The sequence below is a fragment of the Triturus cristatus genome, chromosome 7 (assembly GCF_964204655.1).
Source record: "Triturus cristatus chromosome 7, aTriCri1.1, whole genome shotgun sequence".
Classification (NCBI taxonomy): domain Eukaryota; kingdom Metazoa; phylum Chordata; class Amphibia; order Caudata; family Salamandridae; genus Triturus; species Triturus cristatus.
The window spans coordinates 1493266690-1493286870 of record NC_140590.1 but is presented as its reverse complement, the minus strand read 5'-3'; the positions used below and the strand labels follow the sequence as shown (position 1 = coordinate 1493286870).

At 44.0% G+C, this 20181-nt stretch overlaps 1 protein-coding gene across 1 annotated transcript in view; it reads right to left on the bottom strand.

The window, feature by feature from the left end:
- DOK5 (docking protein 5) overlaps nt 1–20181 on the bottom strand; it is a 573014-nt gene that overhangs the window by 94511 nt on the left and 458322 nt on the right. Inside the window, exon 6 of the mRNA XM_085614566.1 lies at nt 18345–18480. Coding sequence (XP_085470692.1) covers nt 18345–18480 — 136 coding nt within the window. The remainder of the gene's footprint in view (nt 1–18344; nt 18481–20181) is intronic.

Below are 20181 nucleotides of genomic sequence, written 5' to 3'. Positions count from 1 at the left end.
TCACTAAGGAATTCCCTGTTAAACGTAAAGTGAGACAAGGGTGCGATTTGGCACCCACACTATTCTCCCTCTTTATAAATGGGGTGGTAGATTATTTAGACAGGGACGGATGTGATGCTCCGAAAGTAAGGGAGAGAAGAGTCCCAGCCCTACTCTTTGCAGACAACACCCTATTAATCTCTAAATCCCCTCTTGGACTGCAACAATTACTGAATGGCTTAACTGGGTTGTGCAAGGAGTATAGCTTGGTACTAAACAAGGCTGAAATGAAATATATGATCTTATCTAAGGGGAACACCAAACCATCCAAAAGGCTCATGTATGTAGGAAGCACCCGCCTAGAGCAAGTCTCTGCTTTCGATTATTTGGGTATCCATTTAACCCCTAAGTTAAATTGGGCATCACACATTGAAAAAGCACAGCTGTCACTTGTTAGACCTGGCACATTGGCGTGGGTCTCCCTTCCATTTTTTGCTGTTGCCTCATGTATTTTTGCTGGTGTTAGTTTCTCAGGGCACTGTGCCACTGCTGTCCAGTGTCTGCTGTTAAGTGCTCCCTATTGTAAATTAATGTATGAATTTGTGATTCCATGATTGGTTGGTTTGGTTTACCTGTCAGACCCTAGTATAGTGCACCAGGAGTGCCCAGGGCTTGTAAATCCAAATGCTGCTGGTGGGTCTGCAGCACTGGTTGTTCCACCCACAGAAGCAGCCTGTAAACATGTATCTAAGGCCTGCCATTGCAGAACCTGTGTGCAGTCTGGTACTGGCATGCTGACTGGGCAAGTGCACTCACTTGCCAGTCCCTAAACATTCCCTTTTCTTCATATCAGACACCCCTATGGTAGGCCCAAGGACAGGGTGCATTGTAAGGATAAGGTAGGACAAGCCCTGGTGTGTGTGGCATGTTCTAATAGTGAATTATAGCCATTTTCGTTTTTCACTATTGCAAGGCTACCTGTTCTCCATAGGCCAGAATGGGCAGTTTGGTTATTACATTTTGCAATCCTAACTGACTCAGGGAACATGGTAGAAATTTGAATTTAGTATGCCTGAACTCAGGATGATAAAATACATCTTTTAGTGAAGTTGGTTTTAACAGTCTGTGTTTGAAAATGCCACGTTTAGAAAGTAGGCATTTTCTTGTCTAACCATTCAAACCTGCCTCTGCTAGGCTGTGTATTCCCTGTCTGGAGTGTTGAGTGACAGGGCTGGGGAATTCCAGGAGACAGGGTGAGGTGTCCCAGTGGTGAATAGAGAGATCTGCATCTAGATGGGTGGGAGGAGTAGCACCTGGGACCTGAATAGGGCTGTGCCTTCCCTCCACAATGCTGGCTCCACCTCCTGTTGTGCGTCTGATGTCTCTGCCCTGCACTCTGAAAGGAAAGAAGGAGTCATGTCAACAAAGTGCTCCAGTACTGACCAGAACTGGTTTGAGCAAGGCAAAGGCCCCTCTGCCCTCAGAGGACAAAGGATTTTGGGGTATAAGTTTTGGGACCCTGATCCCAAGAATTTAGATCACTTTGGGAAACAAGAAAAAACTCTGCTGAGGAGAGGAACCAAGAAGAAGGTGAGACTTTCCCTGAAACTGGGGGATTGGCTTGCAGGGGTTGCCTACTGCCAAAGAGAGGAGAAAGGAACTTTGTGTGTACTTTGGCTCAAATTGTGAAGGATCTCCAAGGGCTTGGAAAAGAGCTTGCCTCCTGCTGAAGTCTCAGGGACAACAGACTTCAACCCCCAGCTCCCCAGAGTCCTTTGGAAGTGCCTGCTGCTGCTGTTTGGGCCTTCTGAGGGACTGCGTATCACCAGGAGCTGGAAGCGCGACTCAAGAAGGAGAAGCGTGCCGCCGTCGTGGGGTGTTGTCGTCGGAGCTGTTGTCGTCGCATCGCGTAAAGTGTGTCCCCGCCGCAGCATCACATCGAGCGGAAGTGTCGCTCATCAAGTGTCTCGCAACGCCGAAGAAGCGTGTCACCATCTCAGCCATTGTAGCTGACGCATTGCACCGCATCAAGAGAAGAGTCTTGCATCGAGGAAGAAGTGTGTCGCCATCGCAGCCATCGTAGTTATCGCATTGTACCGCATCAAGAAAAGCGCCTCGCATCCACGGAGAAGCGTGCCGCCGTCAGAGCTGCTGTCGTCGCATCGCGTAAAGGGGTGAAGCCACTTCAGCATCGCATCGAGCAGAAGCGTCTCGCAACGTCGGAGAAGAGTGCTGCTTCCAAGGCCGCTGTCGTTGCATCTCGTAAAGTGTGTCACCACTGCAGCTGAAGCATCGAATCGAGTCTTCTCGCAACATCGGAGAAGCGTGCCGCATCTGGAAGATCTTCACGTCTTTATTTCTTTGCACAAAAAACTTCATCGCATCAACATTGTTGCAACACTTTTGTTGCCCTGCGTGTCGCATCTAAAAGGTACATTGACTTAAAGTGTCGCATTTAAGAAGTTAAGAGAACTAATCCAAATTCTACCATCTAAAGTAACAGTATTGTGGATTTTTGTCGTTTAATGGTCTTGTGGTAAATCTATATAAAGAATACTTATTTTTTATATAAAACCTGTGTGGTGTCCAGCTGTAGTGTTGTCATTTGATTACTGTATGTGTTCACAAATGCTTTACGCACTGCCTCTGAGATAAGCCTGTCTGCTCGTTCCAATATACCAAGGGGGTGAGCAGGGGTTATTTTAGGAGTGTACCCCTTTACCCTGACTAGAGGAGGAGATCCCTATTTGTCACAAGTGCATACCTGTGCCAACTAGAGACCCCCAAGTCTAACATCACTAAATCAGCAAACTTCTCATCTAAGTAAAATCCTTAAAAAATACAGTGTCTAGGAAAGAGGCCCCAGCACTGGAAATCTATAATACTAAAATATTGGGGGGGCTCTCTACAGGGCCAAATTGTGGGACATTGGGAACACAAACTCTCTCAACTTTGTAGAAAACCATTTTCTTCGATCCCTTTTAAACCTTCCTAGCAGGACCCCATTGGCTCCTATGTTTTTGGATTTGGGCCAAAAACCATTAGTTCACAAGCTGGCATATAAGCAGCTAATGTTTTGACACCATCCATGGTCGGTTAATGAGCTTTTCCCCTACAGAGTAATGGGAATTGATCTCCTGAAGCGAGCCCAGGTAAACTCCATTCCATGGTTTAGCTCCTTGAAAAATCTACTCAAGAGACTTGGAATAGAGGAGTATTGGTCTACTCCTGAAAGACTGTCCCACATTTCAAAATGTAGGGTCAAGGAGATATACTGGGAAACTATTATGGTGAAGGAGATGGACAAATCAGCGGGTACATTCACTCAGGCTTTTATGAGTTTTATATACGTCCCATTTTATGAAGAAAGGATCGATAAAATTGTTCTGGCACATATATTATTTATGGTCAAACAAAAAGAGAGAAAGGGTACAGTGGAACTACTCCTAGTCCCTTTGGATAATTAATAGCATCAACATTAGGAGTGATTCCAAAAGAAATTATAGTGCACTAAGTAAGATACCGATAAGAAAAGAAAATATTTCTTTAAGAAGGTCCCTCACTCACCAACCTGGTTGGTGACATGCTTCATCAAAGGGTCCCCACCGGAGTGGCCGGATGCCTCTTGGGTGTGCTACAACGCCTGTGTTACAGCGGAGCAGGTATTTTATTTGCTAACTGAGAAGTAAAAAAAAACTTTCAAATTATCTTTATTGTTCCCTAACATTTTAATATTGGAGCTAGAAGACAAGATTATAAAGTGAGAAAGGGTACCTTGTCAGGTGCAATTGACCCGTGATATCCAAACGTGTACTAGGTGACAATACTACGGGCTACATGTTTCAGCCTCTGTATGCATGATCACGAGGCTTTCTTCAGGACCACAAATAACACGGGAGGTATGCACACGGTAAGGTGCATCCGTCCCTGTGCCACAACAACACCACAAACTTACGGTTTACCTCTATGGATTCTCAGAAAAGTACTATATTGATATCTGTAAATAAGAAGAACAGATAACAATAAACAGTATTTCCCACATTGACATTGATCAATAGGTGCAAAGATCCATGCTTTCATCCGTGCTGTTCGGTACGCAAACCAGACTATGGTGCCTATTATTCCATTTATTGTGTACTCATGATACACACCCATGCCTCTGGCATTGTAATCGTGGCAAAAAGACTACACATCCACAAATAATCAGTGTAGTGTGACTGCTTCAGTGATTGCTGGTACATCCATTTACAGGATAAAAATGCTAATTAGTTTGGAGATCGTAAAACGCAAAACTATACATGTAAACACTACAAGGTCATAGTGCCTCATGTGGGACAAACACAGTGGAGAATAAAAAGGCTTACAAGAGATTATTGTGAGTCCAACCCCATGAATCCCGTTTGGGGGCGTTGGCTATTGTCAAACTCTAGACATGGACACACACAATAAAAAGGGAGAGAGACAAAGAGCAAATTAAAAGTAGAGCAACCGGCTCTGGAAAATCAGGGGATCTCACCAGACAGTGTTCCGAGCTGGTCAGCGTACTTACTTCGTCAAGCTCAAGTGCCCTCCTGCAGCAACTATTCTGTGCCCAACCCGGGATTCCGCTGATGCTTGAATGCGGGACAGGGGAATGTTTAAAGGATGAAGGACCTCCCAGACGTCAAAACGTACATCGGCGTTAAAGCGTCATAACTTGACATGATTACGTCTTGTAGTCTATCTCAACTGCTCGGGAAATTTAAGCCTCGAGTATCTCCTCAATTCAGCATGCCCAAAGCTTTATTAAGGTATACGAAAGGACAGCATGTCTCGAGATAAATTTGGATGCCACAATCCAGAAAGGGGAATGTAAACCTACAGATGGGGCACATATTAGCATAAGCTATTGGTTCACCGGTTCAACTCATAAGATCTACTTAGGAGATCAGCCTCAGCTTGCATAGGACATAACCCCTGTCAATTCACAGCCAACACTGAGCAAAATGTCATTGGGAAAGCCTTCTATACCCAGTGATCAATGGTGTTAGGACTAACATAGTTGGGGACGGGAGTGCCACACCCCTATATCTCGGTGGTATCAGGCGTATGACCTTTGTGTAGATACTGGTTTGAGCATATGTCAGAGGGGTTTACTAATGGAAGGTCAAGACTAGTCATATCAGGCCTGTATAAATGCTGAATTCACTGGATCTGTGTCAGTAATGTATAGCCAAAGCCCTAGGGTTGGATCAATGAATTCCCCGGGATATTGTCATTCAATCAATGTTTATTAGTGGAAAGCCTATATAACCAACATTGTTCTTTTTCAAAAAGTAAACTTGGTGTGTAGGTGCTGGTATTAATCTGTTCAATGATAGTGCACAGCAAATCATTTGTTGTATGGTTGTTTTGTAGGAAATGTTCGGTCAGTTTCGTGGTACTTTTTTTACATCTGATGTTACTCTGATGCTCGCATATGCATTGTTTCACCTTCCTTCAATTCATCCTCACATATTTAAGTCCACGTGGACATGTAATCAAGTACACAACGCTCATAGAATTACAATTTGTGTGTGATTTTAGGGTCCAGACTTTATTGGGTTCCAGGCCAAGGATTTTTGTTGATGCAGTTAAATGGCATACACTACAATTCCCACAGGGAATGTGTTAGACCTGTCAGCCCTAGGGTGGTCTTCCCTGTATTTTTGCCCTTGCCTCATTTTTTCCACCCCCTTTTTCGTTGGCCTCAGGTCTCCGAGCGCCTTTTCCCTGCTAATCAGTGTTAAGGTGCAGGTGCTCTCTTCCCCCAAGATGGCTGCCACAGGCCCCTGCTACTGCGGAGTGGCCTTTTTAGTAGCACCCTAGTTGCCAGGAGCTGGCTGGGACCCTACAACAATGTTGCGACACCAGCCCGCCTTTTTGTCCTATAGCTAGAGTGGGGAAGCTCCTGGAACTTGCTGGAACCTTCTAGAAGAAGGGTGGGGTTTTGCTTCTGCCGCCTTAGAGGGTGGTCACCTGACCTAGGGCTACTTAAGGAAAGGAGGGAAATTTTTTTAGTCAATTGGGGCGACGACGTCCTGGGGGAACCTACGCAGGAGTTTTAGGCGGTAGGACCTAGTCAGGGACTTATGCCACTGAAAGTGACAGGGCTTAGGTGCAGCCTTTCAAGTTGAGTGAGGGACCCTGAACTAGCCCACTGATCTGGCCCAGCGGGAGGGGAACCCAGGGGCAACCTACCAAGCCTGACTAGGAACTATCTAGTCACCAACTCAACCTATCCCCCCCCCCAACGAACAAACCTACTAAGGGCGCCAGAATCAGCAAGCGCCAAAAGGACTTACCACAGAAACTTACCCCAAGAACTTTCCACAGAAACTTATCACAGAACTGCTGGGGGATCGACCAGGTACCGGCACTGTGCCACTCCTGCGCTCCCTGACGTCACCTGGCCCCCCCCTTCCTAGCTTGTTCTGCCACTGGCGTGTGGCCTGCCACCTCCCAACCTACCTGCCCTGAGCTAGGGCGTCTCTGTGGGAGTAAGGGGGCGCTGGGCGCCGAAGAAATCGCCACCTACAGGGCTACAAGCCAACCCTTAATTTCTGCCACCCCCGTCGGGGAACTCCGAAAGAATTCACTTACCGCCGTGAGATTGTCCCCTGCCATCACCGGGGCCCCGTCGCTGCCGTCTCAGCCGAGGTAACACGGCCCCCCAGGGCGGAGAAGGCTGCCGGAACGCAGCGAAGGTCTCGTTGGGCCGAGACGTCTTGCCGAGGCCGCGTAGGCCCGAAGCCAAAGAATCCAGCCACCTAACGTTTGGCGGACTGCCAAACGCCGCCCCGCCACTGTGCCATTCGTGGAGAGGGCCGCGACCCCGCAGACCGCGCTGTCATTGGCAGCTGTGGGCGCGGGCCTCGGAAGCCTGAAGGAAGTCCCCGCGGAGCTCCCTGGCCACGTCTGGACTGGCCGAGAGCCCTGCGCCATCCCCCTCGGCCCAGACACCGCCGGCCGGCGCACGCGGCTGGTGGGAGAGGCTCGAGAGCGAGTGAGCCCCCGCCCAGCCGAGGATCATCTGGAGTGACCCGCGAGGGGTCGAAGAATAAGGGCCGAGCTTCGCAAGGGCCTTGCTAAGGCCGAAGAACCAGGTAACCCCCCCAGGGGAAGAGGGCAGGAGGCCCCCGTGGAGCCCGGAACACGCCCCTCCCCCAGGGGGGAAGCCACTGACAGGTATTTGGCCCCCTAGCCCGATGGACAGGGCCCGACACCGACAGATGGCGGCCATAACTATCGAGGCCTATTGGGGAAGATAGGGGGGACTGTTCACCCCTGCCTCAGACTGCCTAGCACCACGGCTGGAATTTAATGCCCTAACTCGAGGCTCTGAAATAACGCCTCACTCAATGCGCGGATGCAGCGCTTTGGCCCCGGGCTCAAAAGTAAACATAATGTTTAGCGCTCCAGTGTTATAGGTTGCTCAGCGCTTCAGAGAATTACCATGTTTCACAGGGTCATGAAATGCCATGTTTCAGGCTTCGGTGTATTGCCATATTTAAAGCGCTTTTGAGTTGCTATGTGCAGCGCTGTGTTAGGAAGCCCTACTTGAAATGCTAATGAGTTGCTATGTGCGGCGCTAAGTCAAATGCCATGTTTAAAAGCGCTATTGCCTTGCTATGTGCAGTGCTAAGTCAAATGCCATGTTTTAAAGCGCTATTGCCTTGCTATGTGCAGTGCTATGTCAAATGCCATGTTTTAAAGCGCTATTGCCTTGCTATGTGCAGCGCTATGTTAAATGCCATGTTTTAAAAGCTATTGACTTGTTATGTGCAGCGCTTTGCGTAAACGCTGTGTTTGACGCTCCCCAGGATCACCAGCTGTCGCGCTGTGATTCAAGGCCAGGTTTTGATGTTGGAATGAACTGCTAATCTATTCCTAATGAAATGCTTTTGATCCTAAGGTTGATCTAGATAAAGCTGATTGGTTTTATCCAAACTACTGTGTGGAGTCAATTATTGCGTGCGTTTCCTGTCTCAGTGGATGTGTGTGCTGTATGGTCACTTTACACGTAAGCCCTTGGATGCCTACCTGCCCGCGCCACGCTAACCCATAGGGCCTGGTGACCCCCAGTCCTACAGAATGTGTCGAATCACTTTTGTTGATGTAGTTAAGTGGCATACACTACAATTCTCACAGGGAATGTGTCCAATCACACTTGGGAGACCCCTGGCGTTCAGTACTGTGTGGGTAGCGTCTTTTTTCACACTCCTGGGGCGGGTGGAGACTAAAGTATCCCTCAGGCTCCTGGCTCTTTTAAAGGAAAATAGGGTTTTTTGCCATTTCACTGAGCCGGTTTGAAGGATTTTCCAATGCTTGCTAATCGATTTAGTTACCAGGTTTGACACAGTGCTGTGGGTGGTTACACATGTGAGAGGGATGTCATTACTAAGTTTGATTTTATCTTCTAATAAAGTCTCTTGTGGCTGGTTCCTAGCACGTTTCAGACAATTTGTCAGAATTCTGTCCGCGGACCCCCAGTTTGTCAGTATCTGAGAGAGGACCGCTGCCTGGGTCAGATAGGTCTTCAGTCTGCTACAATTCCTCCTCAGTCCTGGAGATTGCACACAAGGCAGGTTTTCCCTGAGGGCCCTCAGATGAGAACTGTCGAATTTCAAGAGATTATTCTTCGCAGTAAGTTTTTGTTTGAAGGGCACCATTCTTCTTAGTAATCGTTATGTCTAAGAAAACCATTTCTTGTTCATCAAAGGTATGCGCAAATTTCAGGTTACAATCACAGTTGTTGATCCATAGAAAAAATTCAGAAAATGCCTGTGTGGCTCCTTGCCAAATGACAAAGACTTCATCGTTATATCTCTTCCAAAAGTAGATATACGTCCTAAAGGGGTTAGTTTCAGTAAGGATATATCTTTGTTCAAAGGCATCTACGTAAAGCCCTGCAAACTGAAATTTACGAATACCTTTGATGAACAAGAAACGATCACTAAGGAGAATGGGGCCCTTGAAACAAAAACGTATCACAAGCCTACTGCAGAGAATAATCTCTTGAAATTCACCAGTTATCATTCGAGGTCCCTCAGGGAAAACTTGCCTTATGAGCAATATCTACTACTGAGGAGGAATTGTAGCAGACTGAAGGACTATCAGACTCAGGCAGCGGTCCTCTCTCAGAAACTGACAAACCGGGGGTACCCAGACAGAATTCTGACAAAACGCCAGAAACGTGCTAGGAACCAGCTGCGAGAGGCTTTATTAGAAGATAAAATCAAACCTAGTAATGACATCCCTCTCATGTGTAACCACCTACAGCACTGTGTCTAACCTGTTATTTAAATCGATTAACAAGCATTGGAGAATCCTTCAAATCAGCTCACTGAAATGGGAAAAACCCCTATTCTCTTTTAAAAGAGCCAGGAGCCTGAGGAATACTTTAGTCTCCACCCGCCCCAGGAGTGTGAAAAAAGACGCTACCCACACAGTACTGAACGCCTGGGGTCTCCCAAGTGTGATCGGACACTTTCCCTGTGAGAATTGTAGTGTATGCCACTTAACTACATCAACAAAAAGCCTTGACCTGGAACCCAGTAACGTCTGGACCCTAAAATCACACACAAATTGTAATTCTATGAGCGTTGTGTACTTGATTACATGCCCATGTGGACTTAGGTATGTGGGGATGACTGGAAGGAAGGTGAAACAACACATATGGGAGCATCGGAGTAACATTAGATGTAAAAAAGTACCACGAAACTGACCGAACATTTCCTACAAACCAACCATATAACAAATGATTTGCGGTGGACTATCATTGAACAGATTAAAACCAACACCTACACACCACGTTTACTTTTTGAAAAAGAACAAGGTTGAATATATAGGCTTTCCACCAATAAACATGGATTGAATGATAATATCCAGTGGAATTCATTGAACCAACCCTAGGGCTTTGACTATACATTACAGACTCAGATCCAGTGAAATCAGCAATTATACAGACCTGGTCTGACTATTCTTGACCTTCCATTAGTAAAACCCTCTTACATAAGCTCAAACCAGTATCTACACAAAGGTCATACATTTGATACCAACGAGATATAGAGGCGGCGCACTCTCGTCCCCAACTATCTCAGTCCTAACACCATTGATTACTGGGTATAGAAGGCTTTCCCAATGACATTTTGCTCAGTGTTGGTTGTGATTTGACAGGGGTTATGTCCTATGCAAGCTGAAGCTGATCTCATAAGCAGATCTTATGAGTTGAGCCGGTGAACCAATAGCTTATGCTAATATGTGCCCTATCTGTAGGTTTACATTCCTCTTTCTGGATTGTGGCATCCAAATTTATTTCGAGACATACTGTCCTTTCATATACCTCAATAACGCTTTGAACATGCTGAATTGAGGAGACACTCGAGGGTTCAATTTCCCGAGCAGTTGAGATAGACTACAAGACGTCATCACATCACATGATGACGCTTTAACGCCAACGTACGTTTTGACGTCTTGGAGGTCCTTCGTCCTTTAAACATGCCCGGTCCCGCATTCAAGCATAGGCGGAATCCTGGGCTGGGCACAGAATAGGTGCTGCAAGAGGACGCTTGAGCTTGACGAAGTAAGTACGCTGACTGGCTAGGAGCACTGTCTGGTGACTTCCCCTGATTTTCCCTAGACGGTTGCTCTACTTTTAATTTGCTCTTTGTTTCCCTCCCTTTTTTTCGTGTGTGTCCATGTCTAGAGTTTGACAATAGCCAACGCCCCCCGATGGGATTCATGGGGCTGGTCTCACAAAATTCCCTTGTAAGCCTTTTTGTTCTCTTCTGTGTTTGTCCCACATGAGGCACTACGACCTTGTGGTCCTTACGGGTATAGTTTTGCGTTTTACGATCTCCAAACCAATTAGCATTTTTATCCTGTATATGGGTGTACCAGCAATCACTGAAGCAGTCACAATACACTGATTATGTGTGGATGTGTAGTCTTTTCACCACGATTACAATGCCAGAGGCGTGGGTGTATATCATGAGTACACGATAAATGGAATAATATGCACCATAGTCTGGTTTGCGTAGCGTACCGCACGGATGAAAGCACTGTTGTTTGCACCTGTTGATCATTATGAATTACTTTTTATTGTTATCTGTTCTTCTCTTTTACAGATTTCAATATACTACTTTTCTGAGAATCCAGAGAGGTAAACCGTGAGTTTGCGGTGTTGTCGTAACACAGGGATGGGTGCACCTCAGCGTGTGCATACCTCCCATGTCATGTGTGGTCCTGAAGATAGCCTTGCGATCATGCAGACAGAGACTGAAACATGTAGACCTTAGTATTTTCACTTAGTACACGTTTGGATATCACGGGTCAATTGCACCTGACAAGGTATCCTTTCTCACTTTTTAATCTTGTCTTATTGCTCCAATATTAACATTTTAGGGAACAATAAAGATAATTTGAAAGTTTTTTTTGACTTCTCACTTAGCAAATAAAATACCTGCTGCGCTGTAACACAGGCGTTGTAGCATACCCGAGAGGCATTCGGCCACTCCGGTGGGGACCCTTTGATGAAGCATGTCACCAACTAGCTTGGTGAGTGAGGGTCCTTCTTAAAGAAATATTTTCTTTTCTTTGTTATCGGTATCTCACTTATTGCACTATAATTTCCTTTGGAATCACGTGAATTATTTATACAATTTTGTTTTAAAATTTTACCCACTAAATGTTTCTGTAAAAAGTGGTGTAGTAAAGCCCTCTCTGACGATCAGTGTCCAGTATGGAAGGCTTGCTTCAAATCAATATTCCACTTGTTATTTTTTTGACCCCACTATAGAACTTTGAGGGGCAAGTGGATTGTTCCACTGTGTAAATTAATTGGTCCTGGCCCTTACCTCGAGGTCTTGAGAATCCTAGCCATCGACACCCGCAGCGAGGTAGTTTTTGGTCTGGCCAGATTCTTGCATACACTATGGAGTAAACGTTTTAAATGTAATATAGGAGTTGTTTTTCTTTTTAGCCTTTACAAATTTTACACAATAAGCCCTGGCTCATTGCTTGAATAAGGATTTTTAATCTTGTATTGTTTTAATATTTGTTGCATATTGCACTATGTAAAATGATTTTTTCTTTGTATTGTCTTATATTTATGTTGCAACACTCACTTTGTAAGATCTCTGCGATTGACAATAAAGTTATTTGATGACTCGATTATACAGAAAAAAACATTGTTGGTTGTTTTATTATCTTGGGTTTTTAGTGAGAGTTTCAAGAATATGATCAGAGTGATATTTTTCATTGCCGTCATTTTGATTGGCAACCCCATCTCTGGGAGCCAAGGGTATGTAGGGTAATATTATTGCCATATCCACTGGTGCGTTTTCCAATTTTGAATGGTTTAAGTTAAGACAGATCTTGATTGTTCACTGGGCCACTTCAAAAGGCATTCACTGAGGGTAGAGTTCTTAGGGTCTAACCTGGGAATGTTCAGCATGGTTGTAGCAGGTTACCTTGAAGATTATCACAAGACCAGTTTGCGGAGAAAGGTATTCATTTAAGAGGCGAAGTGCATTTTTGAGTCTTGGGGGACCTTTGCACAAGAGGTGACTGGCAGGGAACAGAGAAGAGGAAATGAGGCGATTTGGGATCTATCTGGAAGGTAGTAATTTATCTAATTACAGTGTGTTTTATTATGGGGTTGCTCACACTTTCTCCTTGTTCTTGAACTACATTGCCAAATGCTGACAATAGTTCGAGTAAGAAGAGAATAGCATATCAATTAAAACCTAATGTGTTCTTGAGCGTATTCTAGGTAGATGTCAATGCTCTTTCCACAACTCTTCCAGGTCTAAATCATGTCTGCCTGCCTGAAACAAGTTTCCTAAGTTCAATTAAGCTAGTGGGGTTTAACCCCTTGCATGCTCATGGCGGAACCACTCCGTCATGAGCCACCGGCGCGCTGTGCTCATGACGGAGTGGTTCCGTCATGCTGCGGCCGTTGGTGGCCGCTCCGCCCACGCGGCGCTGTTTCCCCGCCTGTGCGGGCGATCAGTACAAGTGGGTGGAGTCATGACGGAACCACGCCGTCATGAGCACAGCTCGCCCGTGACTCATGACGGCGTGGTTCCGTCATGAGCATAGCGGCACCGCGCTCACCCCAAACCCCCCCCAGCGCTGCGGCGGAATTCGCGCTGCAGCGAAGGGGTTAAAAACATTTCATTTTCAATAACTTTATCTAGGAACGCTCTGTTGAATATTGGTTTGTAATAAGCCAATTCAGACAGGGTACACCCCTGCTTCTTTATGATGGGTTTAATGTAACAGGTTTTCAGGTCACTCAGAAACTCCTCAGTTGATAAATATGAATTAATTATCACTCTAGTAAGTATTACACCTCACCATATCTCCAGGAGAAGCACGCAACCTTTCTAAAGGCCAGCGTCAAGCACACTATGGAAGAATGTAGGTACACAAAAGGTGGCGGATGGAAAGCTTGAATTAATCTCAGCAGCTGGTAAGTACTCTGGACTGCATTTCAGGCTATCATTATTTTGCCTACCAAGCCACCTCAGTTAGGAACAAGTCGTAGGCTGATCAGTCTTGATCCATCTCCTATAGGCACAATCTAGCCCAAACTGTGAGTCTGTGTTCCCTCTGAACAGGAACAAAAGCAACCCAAGACAAGTTTCAGAATATTTGGTCCTTTTCCATAGGCCATATATTGAGTCCTATGGCACAGTGAACACAGGATGCATGTCTGGGCATACCTGTAGCACATGAGGCATCACACTGAGGTAACTATCAAATAAGGATCATCAAGGGGAATTATAACCAGGATGCCCCTCCACTCACGTACTTCACAAAACAACAAAACCTGGTTATAGAAAACACATGGCAACTTTAAACAATCTCTATCAAATGGGTATCATGTATTACTCCTTGGTGAGGCTATGCTTACTCATCTAGTCATGCCCATCCATATGTGTTAATCGTTATTGAAAACTCAACAACCAACCAACTCAGGTCACAAATCCATCAGCCAGTGATCTCAAAATGGGCTGACAAAGTATTATTAAAAAAATGTGAGGTGGGTCATAAAGTGCCCCACATAAGCACCATGCATAGGGCTACTGGTTGGTACTCACCAGTCTGCTCATTCTGTCATCATCGGCACTTTCTTGACAGAAAAAGAATGTGATCAAACTCCTAAGCTAATGTGAAAAAGTAAGAAGTGAAAGGGTAAAGTGTAAATGATGGTGTCATCTATCTACATTTAAGCCCCATAATGTGAAAAAGAGTAAACTGAACTCCCCATTAAAAATAGAGTTGTGAACACCTATCCCACATATTTTTTAATTTGTGTCAAGTTTTAACACCCAATTAAAAAAGGTGGCATGTTTAGACCACTTTAACCTTAACGGACGACATGTTTCATTGTCCTAAAATTTTGCTGCAATTTCATCAGGGCAGGGGGACAAATCTCCACCTCAATAATGCACTGGACCTGCAATGGTTGATAAAAGTAAGAGAAGGAAGGAAAGTGCCAGAGACAAAAGAAAAACATATTTTAAAAGAGAGCTTTAAATGAGTTAACAGCCTTAGATTTTGACAAGCCTTGTCCTTGTGTCATATCTTTAATGTAACATATCTACCGAATGGTTACCAGGTGAACTCCTAACAGCAACTCACCGGGAAGGGACCCAGGGGGTGACTACCCCTTACACAGCTCAATGCAGTCAAGATGATAAACCTGTGGATAAATATGTGCAAATTACCATAAGAAAAGGGGGGGAGAGGCTCCCTGTTTGTCCTCCCGGTTCTTTCTATAGTTGTAATTATCTTCCAAATTCACACACACTCACCATGTCTCCTGTAACATACAAGTGGATGCCTTAAAATTCTCCATGTTGGTGCCATCAAGTTTAACAATTACAGCCACGTTGTGCGGATATAATTGTTAAATGGTCAAATAGTACTCAAGAGAAAATGCTTCAAAAAAATGCACCCAAAAGGTGATGGATAGAAATGCTAGAATTAATCTCAGCCATTGGTTCTAAGTAATTGTCAGTGGCTGAGAATAATTAAACCATTCCATTCATCACTATTTTGTATCCTTCAGTGCACAGAAAGACTACACCAGGGCACACGTTCCACAAGACCCCAGCCCAATAGATGTGAACGTGTCAAAACTGTATGACTCCCATCGGGAGGTGTAACTGGGAGAAATATCTTTATTTCTCATTCTTTTTCCCATTCTGCAGCACACATAGAAAGAGGAAAAAAGCCTCCATGGATAATTTTGTGCAATAAGTTTTCCCTTCATGCACAAACACAATCCTGCCAACAATGCAGACACCCTTGCACCATGGTACAAGGGTGCCTGGGTTGGTGCTAGGCGCCTAATTGCGCACAGGCAGAAAGGACTGGAATGCTCTGTATCTTGTGAATACAGTGCATTCCTGCCCTTCAAATTGGCGTAGGGCAGCACAGCAAAAAGACTTGCAGTGCTAATTCATTGTTCATTCCACTTATCAGTCAAGGAGTGTAATTTCAATACTTCAACCAAACCCATCAGGGTGGCTGTGGAGGGCAGGCCAAACATAAAAGCCAGCACCACTTATGAGCCTAGACCCCCAGAATACTAGAAAAGAGGCAAGGGCTCAGAAGAAGATATGTGACAGTGATTATTACCTCAACAACGGAGACTCACCAGAGACACTGGTTGTTTGTGTGGGTTCCTGAACATTAAGGAAAAACGCATCTCTTGTCCACATGCTCAGCACAAGCTGTGGTGTTTTCTACTATGTCTCTCTCAGTGTCCCATGTCCTTGACCGATCATAGGATTGTTCCATAGGCCATATGGAGCACCGGCCTGGACAATCCCAAGACTGATGCATACCCCAAGACAAAATATGTCCTTGTCCATCAATGCAGGGAACCCCATGCTTCACACAGAGTTGTAGCACCCCAAGCTCAGCTGAGAGCATATAGGAGAAGACCCAGGTCCTGCCCTCATTCTAGAGGGACTACATAACTTTTCAAGGCCAACAACATTGCCAGACAGAACAAACTCAAAACTATCCCCAAGCCATTTAATGGTGAAGATATGCAGGCCAAATAACCCCTAAATTCTGAGCAGTGAAGCTGGGGAACGCAATATCCAGTAAGAGATTATGCCATGAAAATCATACAAGACCCATGTCTAGCAGGGAGCAGAATGGGAAACCCCAAAACTGCCAGCAACCTGGAAAGACAAAATGTAGGGCACTTACCTGTCATTTAGCAATGGGTACTCCAGCACACCTAAACAGATAGTTAGAAACAAGCCCCTCATAGACTAGCACGCATGATGGAAGGTTTACCTGGGGTCACATTAGTCAGAGTCTTGGTGAGGAGGGATTACCTTCCAATGATGGAATTTCAAAGTGACATCTGGAAGCCAGAGAATGGCAGGCTAAACACCAGAACAACACATCCTAACCCATGACAAACTCAGCAAAGTGTTCAGGGCATACAATAGCCAAGAAAGAGATGAGGCAAGAAAACAGGGCAAAACCTCATGAGACACAAGCACAGCAGAGAGCATTGGGGAAGTCCATGCTCAGCCTAACTCCAGCTAGATGATGGACACACACCTGTCTGCCAGAAATGGGAACTCCAGCTCCTCACGGCAAACCTTTAAATACCAACCCAAATTCCAGTAGCGAGGACTCACAGGAAAGGCCCACAAAAAAACCTTACTGTATTAGGAGGAATATAATCTACTTCCATTGATGGTGGTTTACAGCAACATCCAGGAAAGCAATCACAACACCAGTTCTAGGACCAATAAAAGTTCAGGGAAAGGCAGATGAGAAAAAAAGAACTACCACACAGTCCCAACAAACCAAGGAGGTGGAATACACGCAAAGCCAACGCACACCAGGGAGCAAACCAAGGAAGGGCCCAGGTAGTCACCAAACATCAAGGAAATAATTTACAGCGAGCAGAAAAGACCAAACAGGAACCACAATGTAAGCAGGAACTCCCCTTCAGAGACAGCAAATGTAGAGAGGCCAACTCCCAAAGGAGACAGGGAAAAGAAGATCTTTCTGGATGAAAGTGCTCCTTTATAAGCACACATGGAGGGGGAGAAGTTTGCATTTTTTTCTTTTAGGTTGACTTTACAATACATGTCCTCAAAGTGTAAGTATCCCTCTTGACATAAGGACCGGGAAAAGGAAGTGATGCAGAAGTAGTTGTGTTTCCACATTTTCTTCCACTGTCCTTAAAGGCTTCTGGTTTGAATTTATATAACTTTATGTCCAAAATGAGGCATTCGGCATTCCAACTATGAAGTTGAAGATGTGATACTTTGAAGGAAACCGCTGTGTTAAAAGCATTTGTTAATCATTTGGGGAACTGATTTTTGGATATTTAATGGCACGGAAGCAGAGTAAAAGTGAAATTTGCAAGATCTAGTGAATGTATTATTGGTAGTACCAACTGATGGTGGTGTTATCAAGGAATGTATAAGTCTGAAATTGATGATGTAATTATCTCACCATATAGCTGCGTCATTTCCGTTGACTGAGATTATAACTACAGACCAAAAGATAGCATCACAAGTGTGGCCTGCCAAGTGAGCAGCAGTACAATAACCAATTGGTCACAGTTGCAACATTACCTTTCCCTTATCAACTACCCTCACTCACTCACTTTGATCCAGAACACCCCTACCCTTTCTTCCCCCACACTAGAGCACCTTTGTTGCAAATAGAATTCATGATTCTACATGTATGAACAACTGCGTTGTCTATAAGAAGTGATTATTGCTTTGAAAATAAATTGCATCCAATGCGAATTTTGTAAATTTGGTGTTGTGAATGCCACTACCTCTTTCAAATTGTTAAACTGTTGCTACTGTGACCAATTGTTTATTGTACTGCAGTTTTGACCCGGGTCAGGTAGCATTTCGGGTAACCCCATTGATACTTAACATGCCATGTGAGTAGGGCAGTGACTAGTTGAAGAAAGTTAAGTGTTTCAGGGTTAGTAAGAAGGTATCAGGTTTCATGTAATACTTTCTCAGTGAGCTATGTGTTGATATCTCGTAAGAAAAAAAAGTGGATGGTAAGTTATATAATTGACTCACATGCAAATGAAGACACTTCCCACTAAGAAAAAATATTGAAGATTTTAATAAAAAGCCTAATTGTTTAATTATTGTATACTTGCAAGCCTGTTAAACTCTGTGTTAGTCTTGGCATCACAATGTAGGGAACATTCCTTACAATATATACAGTTCACCTGCAGAGATGTGGTTCTTGGAAATAAATTAAAAAACGAGTTTTTGTCATACAAATAATGGGATGTGAAAAACAACAAGAAGTACTAAACATACCATAGAGTTTTTGACGCTCTGCACTAAACGGTCATGTTGCTCTGCTATGGCTAATGCGGCTGAATGAACTTTCTGGTAGATTGCTTCTCCGTCTCGTGTTTGAAAGATGAAAAGTCCTTCACCCGTTTCACACATCCTGAGAAGGAAAAAACATAAGTGAATAAGAATTCACAACTCCCTGCCTTAATTGTGATAATACGTCATCCTTATCAGCAAATCTGTGCTAAAATGATGAATATATCAGATGGTTTTAGTACATAAATAATATCTATGACTTAAGTCTTTATTGACACCACAGCAGAAAAACAACAGAAAAGTAGTTTTCAGAACCACTAATGAGTGAGGATGTTGGCTCCACCCACATGTTGATTACCTTGACTGTAGTATTTGATTTGTCAGATGTTGTGTGCTTCCACTTAGAAAGTGCCTCTATTGCAGTTTTTGCCAGGGGGGAAAGGTTATGCTCAACACAGATGGAGTGAATTGGTTTTGGTAAGTAAGTAGATTTTAGATTTTTAGTCAATTAAAACCATAAACATTTGGTTATGGTAACAAACAAATCAAGGCTTTTCATTATGAAAAGTCAAGTTAAGGCAAAGGCAGTAGTCTGACTTATTTATAGTGAAAAGCAAATGTTAAAGCCAATAGCCATTTAAGGGGTGATTGTCATTATACTGTGTTAAAGCCTGCATACAGGTATTTTGTTACATGGAATCTCACAGTTTATCATCGAGGGCATGTATTTCGGTTTTGATTACCCCATCTGACAAATCCTGGGGGTAGAATATTTGCACTGTGAGCATTTTTGTTGGGCCTTCTAGAAGATTTGCATTTTGATGAATCTTGTCAAACCCTCTTAGGAGGAGATGTATGTTGTTTTGCAGACTATTTTGTACATGTTTATAATTTTATGACTGTATGCGTGTTGGTTGGCTTGTAGGAAACCTTCTGCTCAAGCACTGAGTTGGCTATGGTGATACGCCAATGATAGTCAAGAGGCCTGGTAGCTTAATTGAGAAGAATAATATTAGGGCCCTTTGGTAGGATTAGTTTGTTATTAAAATGTTACAACAAAGAAAGAAGGTCTGACTTACTTATTCTGAAAAGCACATATTGAACATAATATACCTTTAAGAATGAATTCTTATTACACCATTTTAAAGCCTGTAGACAACTTCTAACCCTCTTTTATACATGTGCTACATAAATAATACAATCATGCATTCTACTTACATTTATGTAAAATATTGAAGAGTAATATGTGCATATTGAGGTAGTAGGAAGCTACAAGGGTGGAAATAATATTAAGCTAAGGAAACAAGGATTCACTTACTTGGAAGTAATCATTTGCATCTTTAATTGAAAAAGGATCGACTCGTTAATGACTCAAGAAGGCATTTTAATACTCTGTTCTGAAGTGTGCATACTATTTAATTATGAAAACCTGGAATGGCGATAAGAATGTGATGAACAAGCAATGGGTGGTTATATTTGAGAGCAGAAGAGATCAATCACCTTCGGGAAGAGCGGAAATGCTTCAGCTGTAGAGATTAGCGCCAAGGCAGAGTGAATGCTTAAACGTTGAGCAGCTACACTGATTGAGGAGGTTAAAATGCCCAAGCGTGCACATTTCAGGGCACACAAATTAAATTTTTGCACCAGTCGGTCAGTGCAAATATTTTTTCACAGCCTAATATGTGCAAGAACGACTAGTATAGTTCTAATGTATGTAATGTATGGTGAATCAAGATTACCACTGATTGTTTCAAGCATTAGAGTGCCATAATCCAGAAGACATATTAGTGTTTGTACATTCTAACTATTCTGTTGTGCAGCA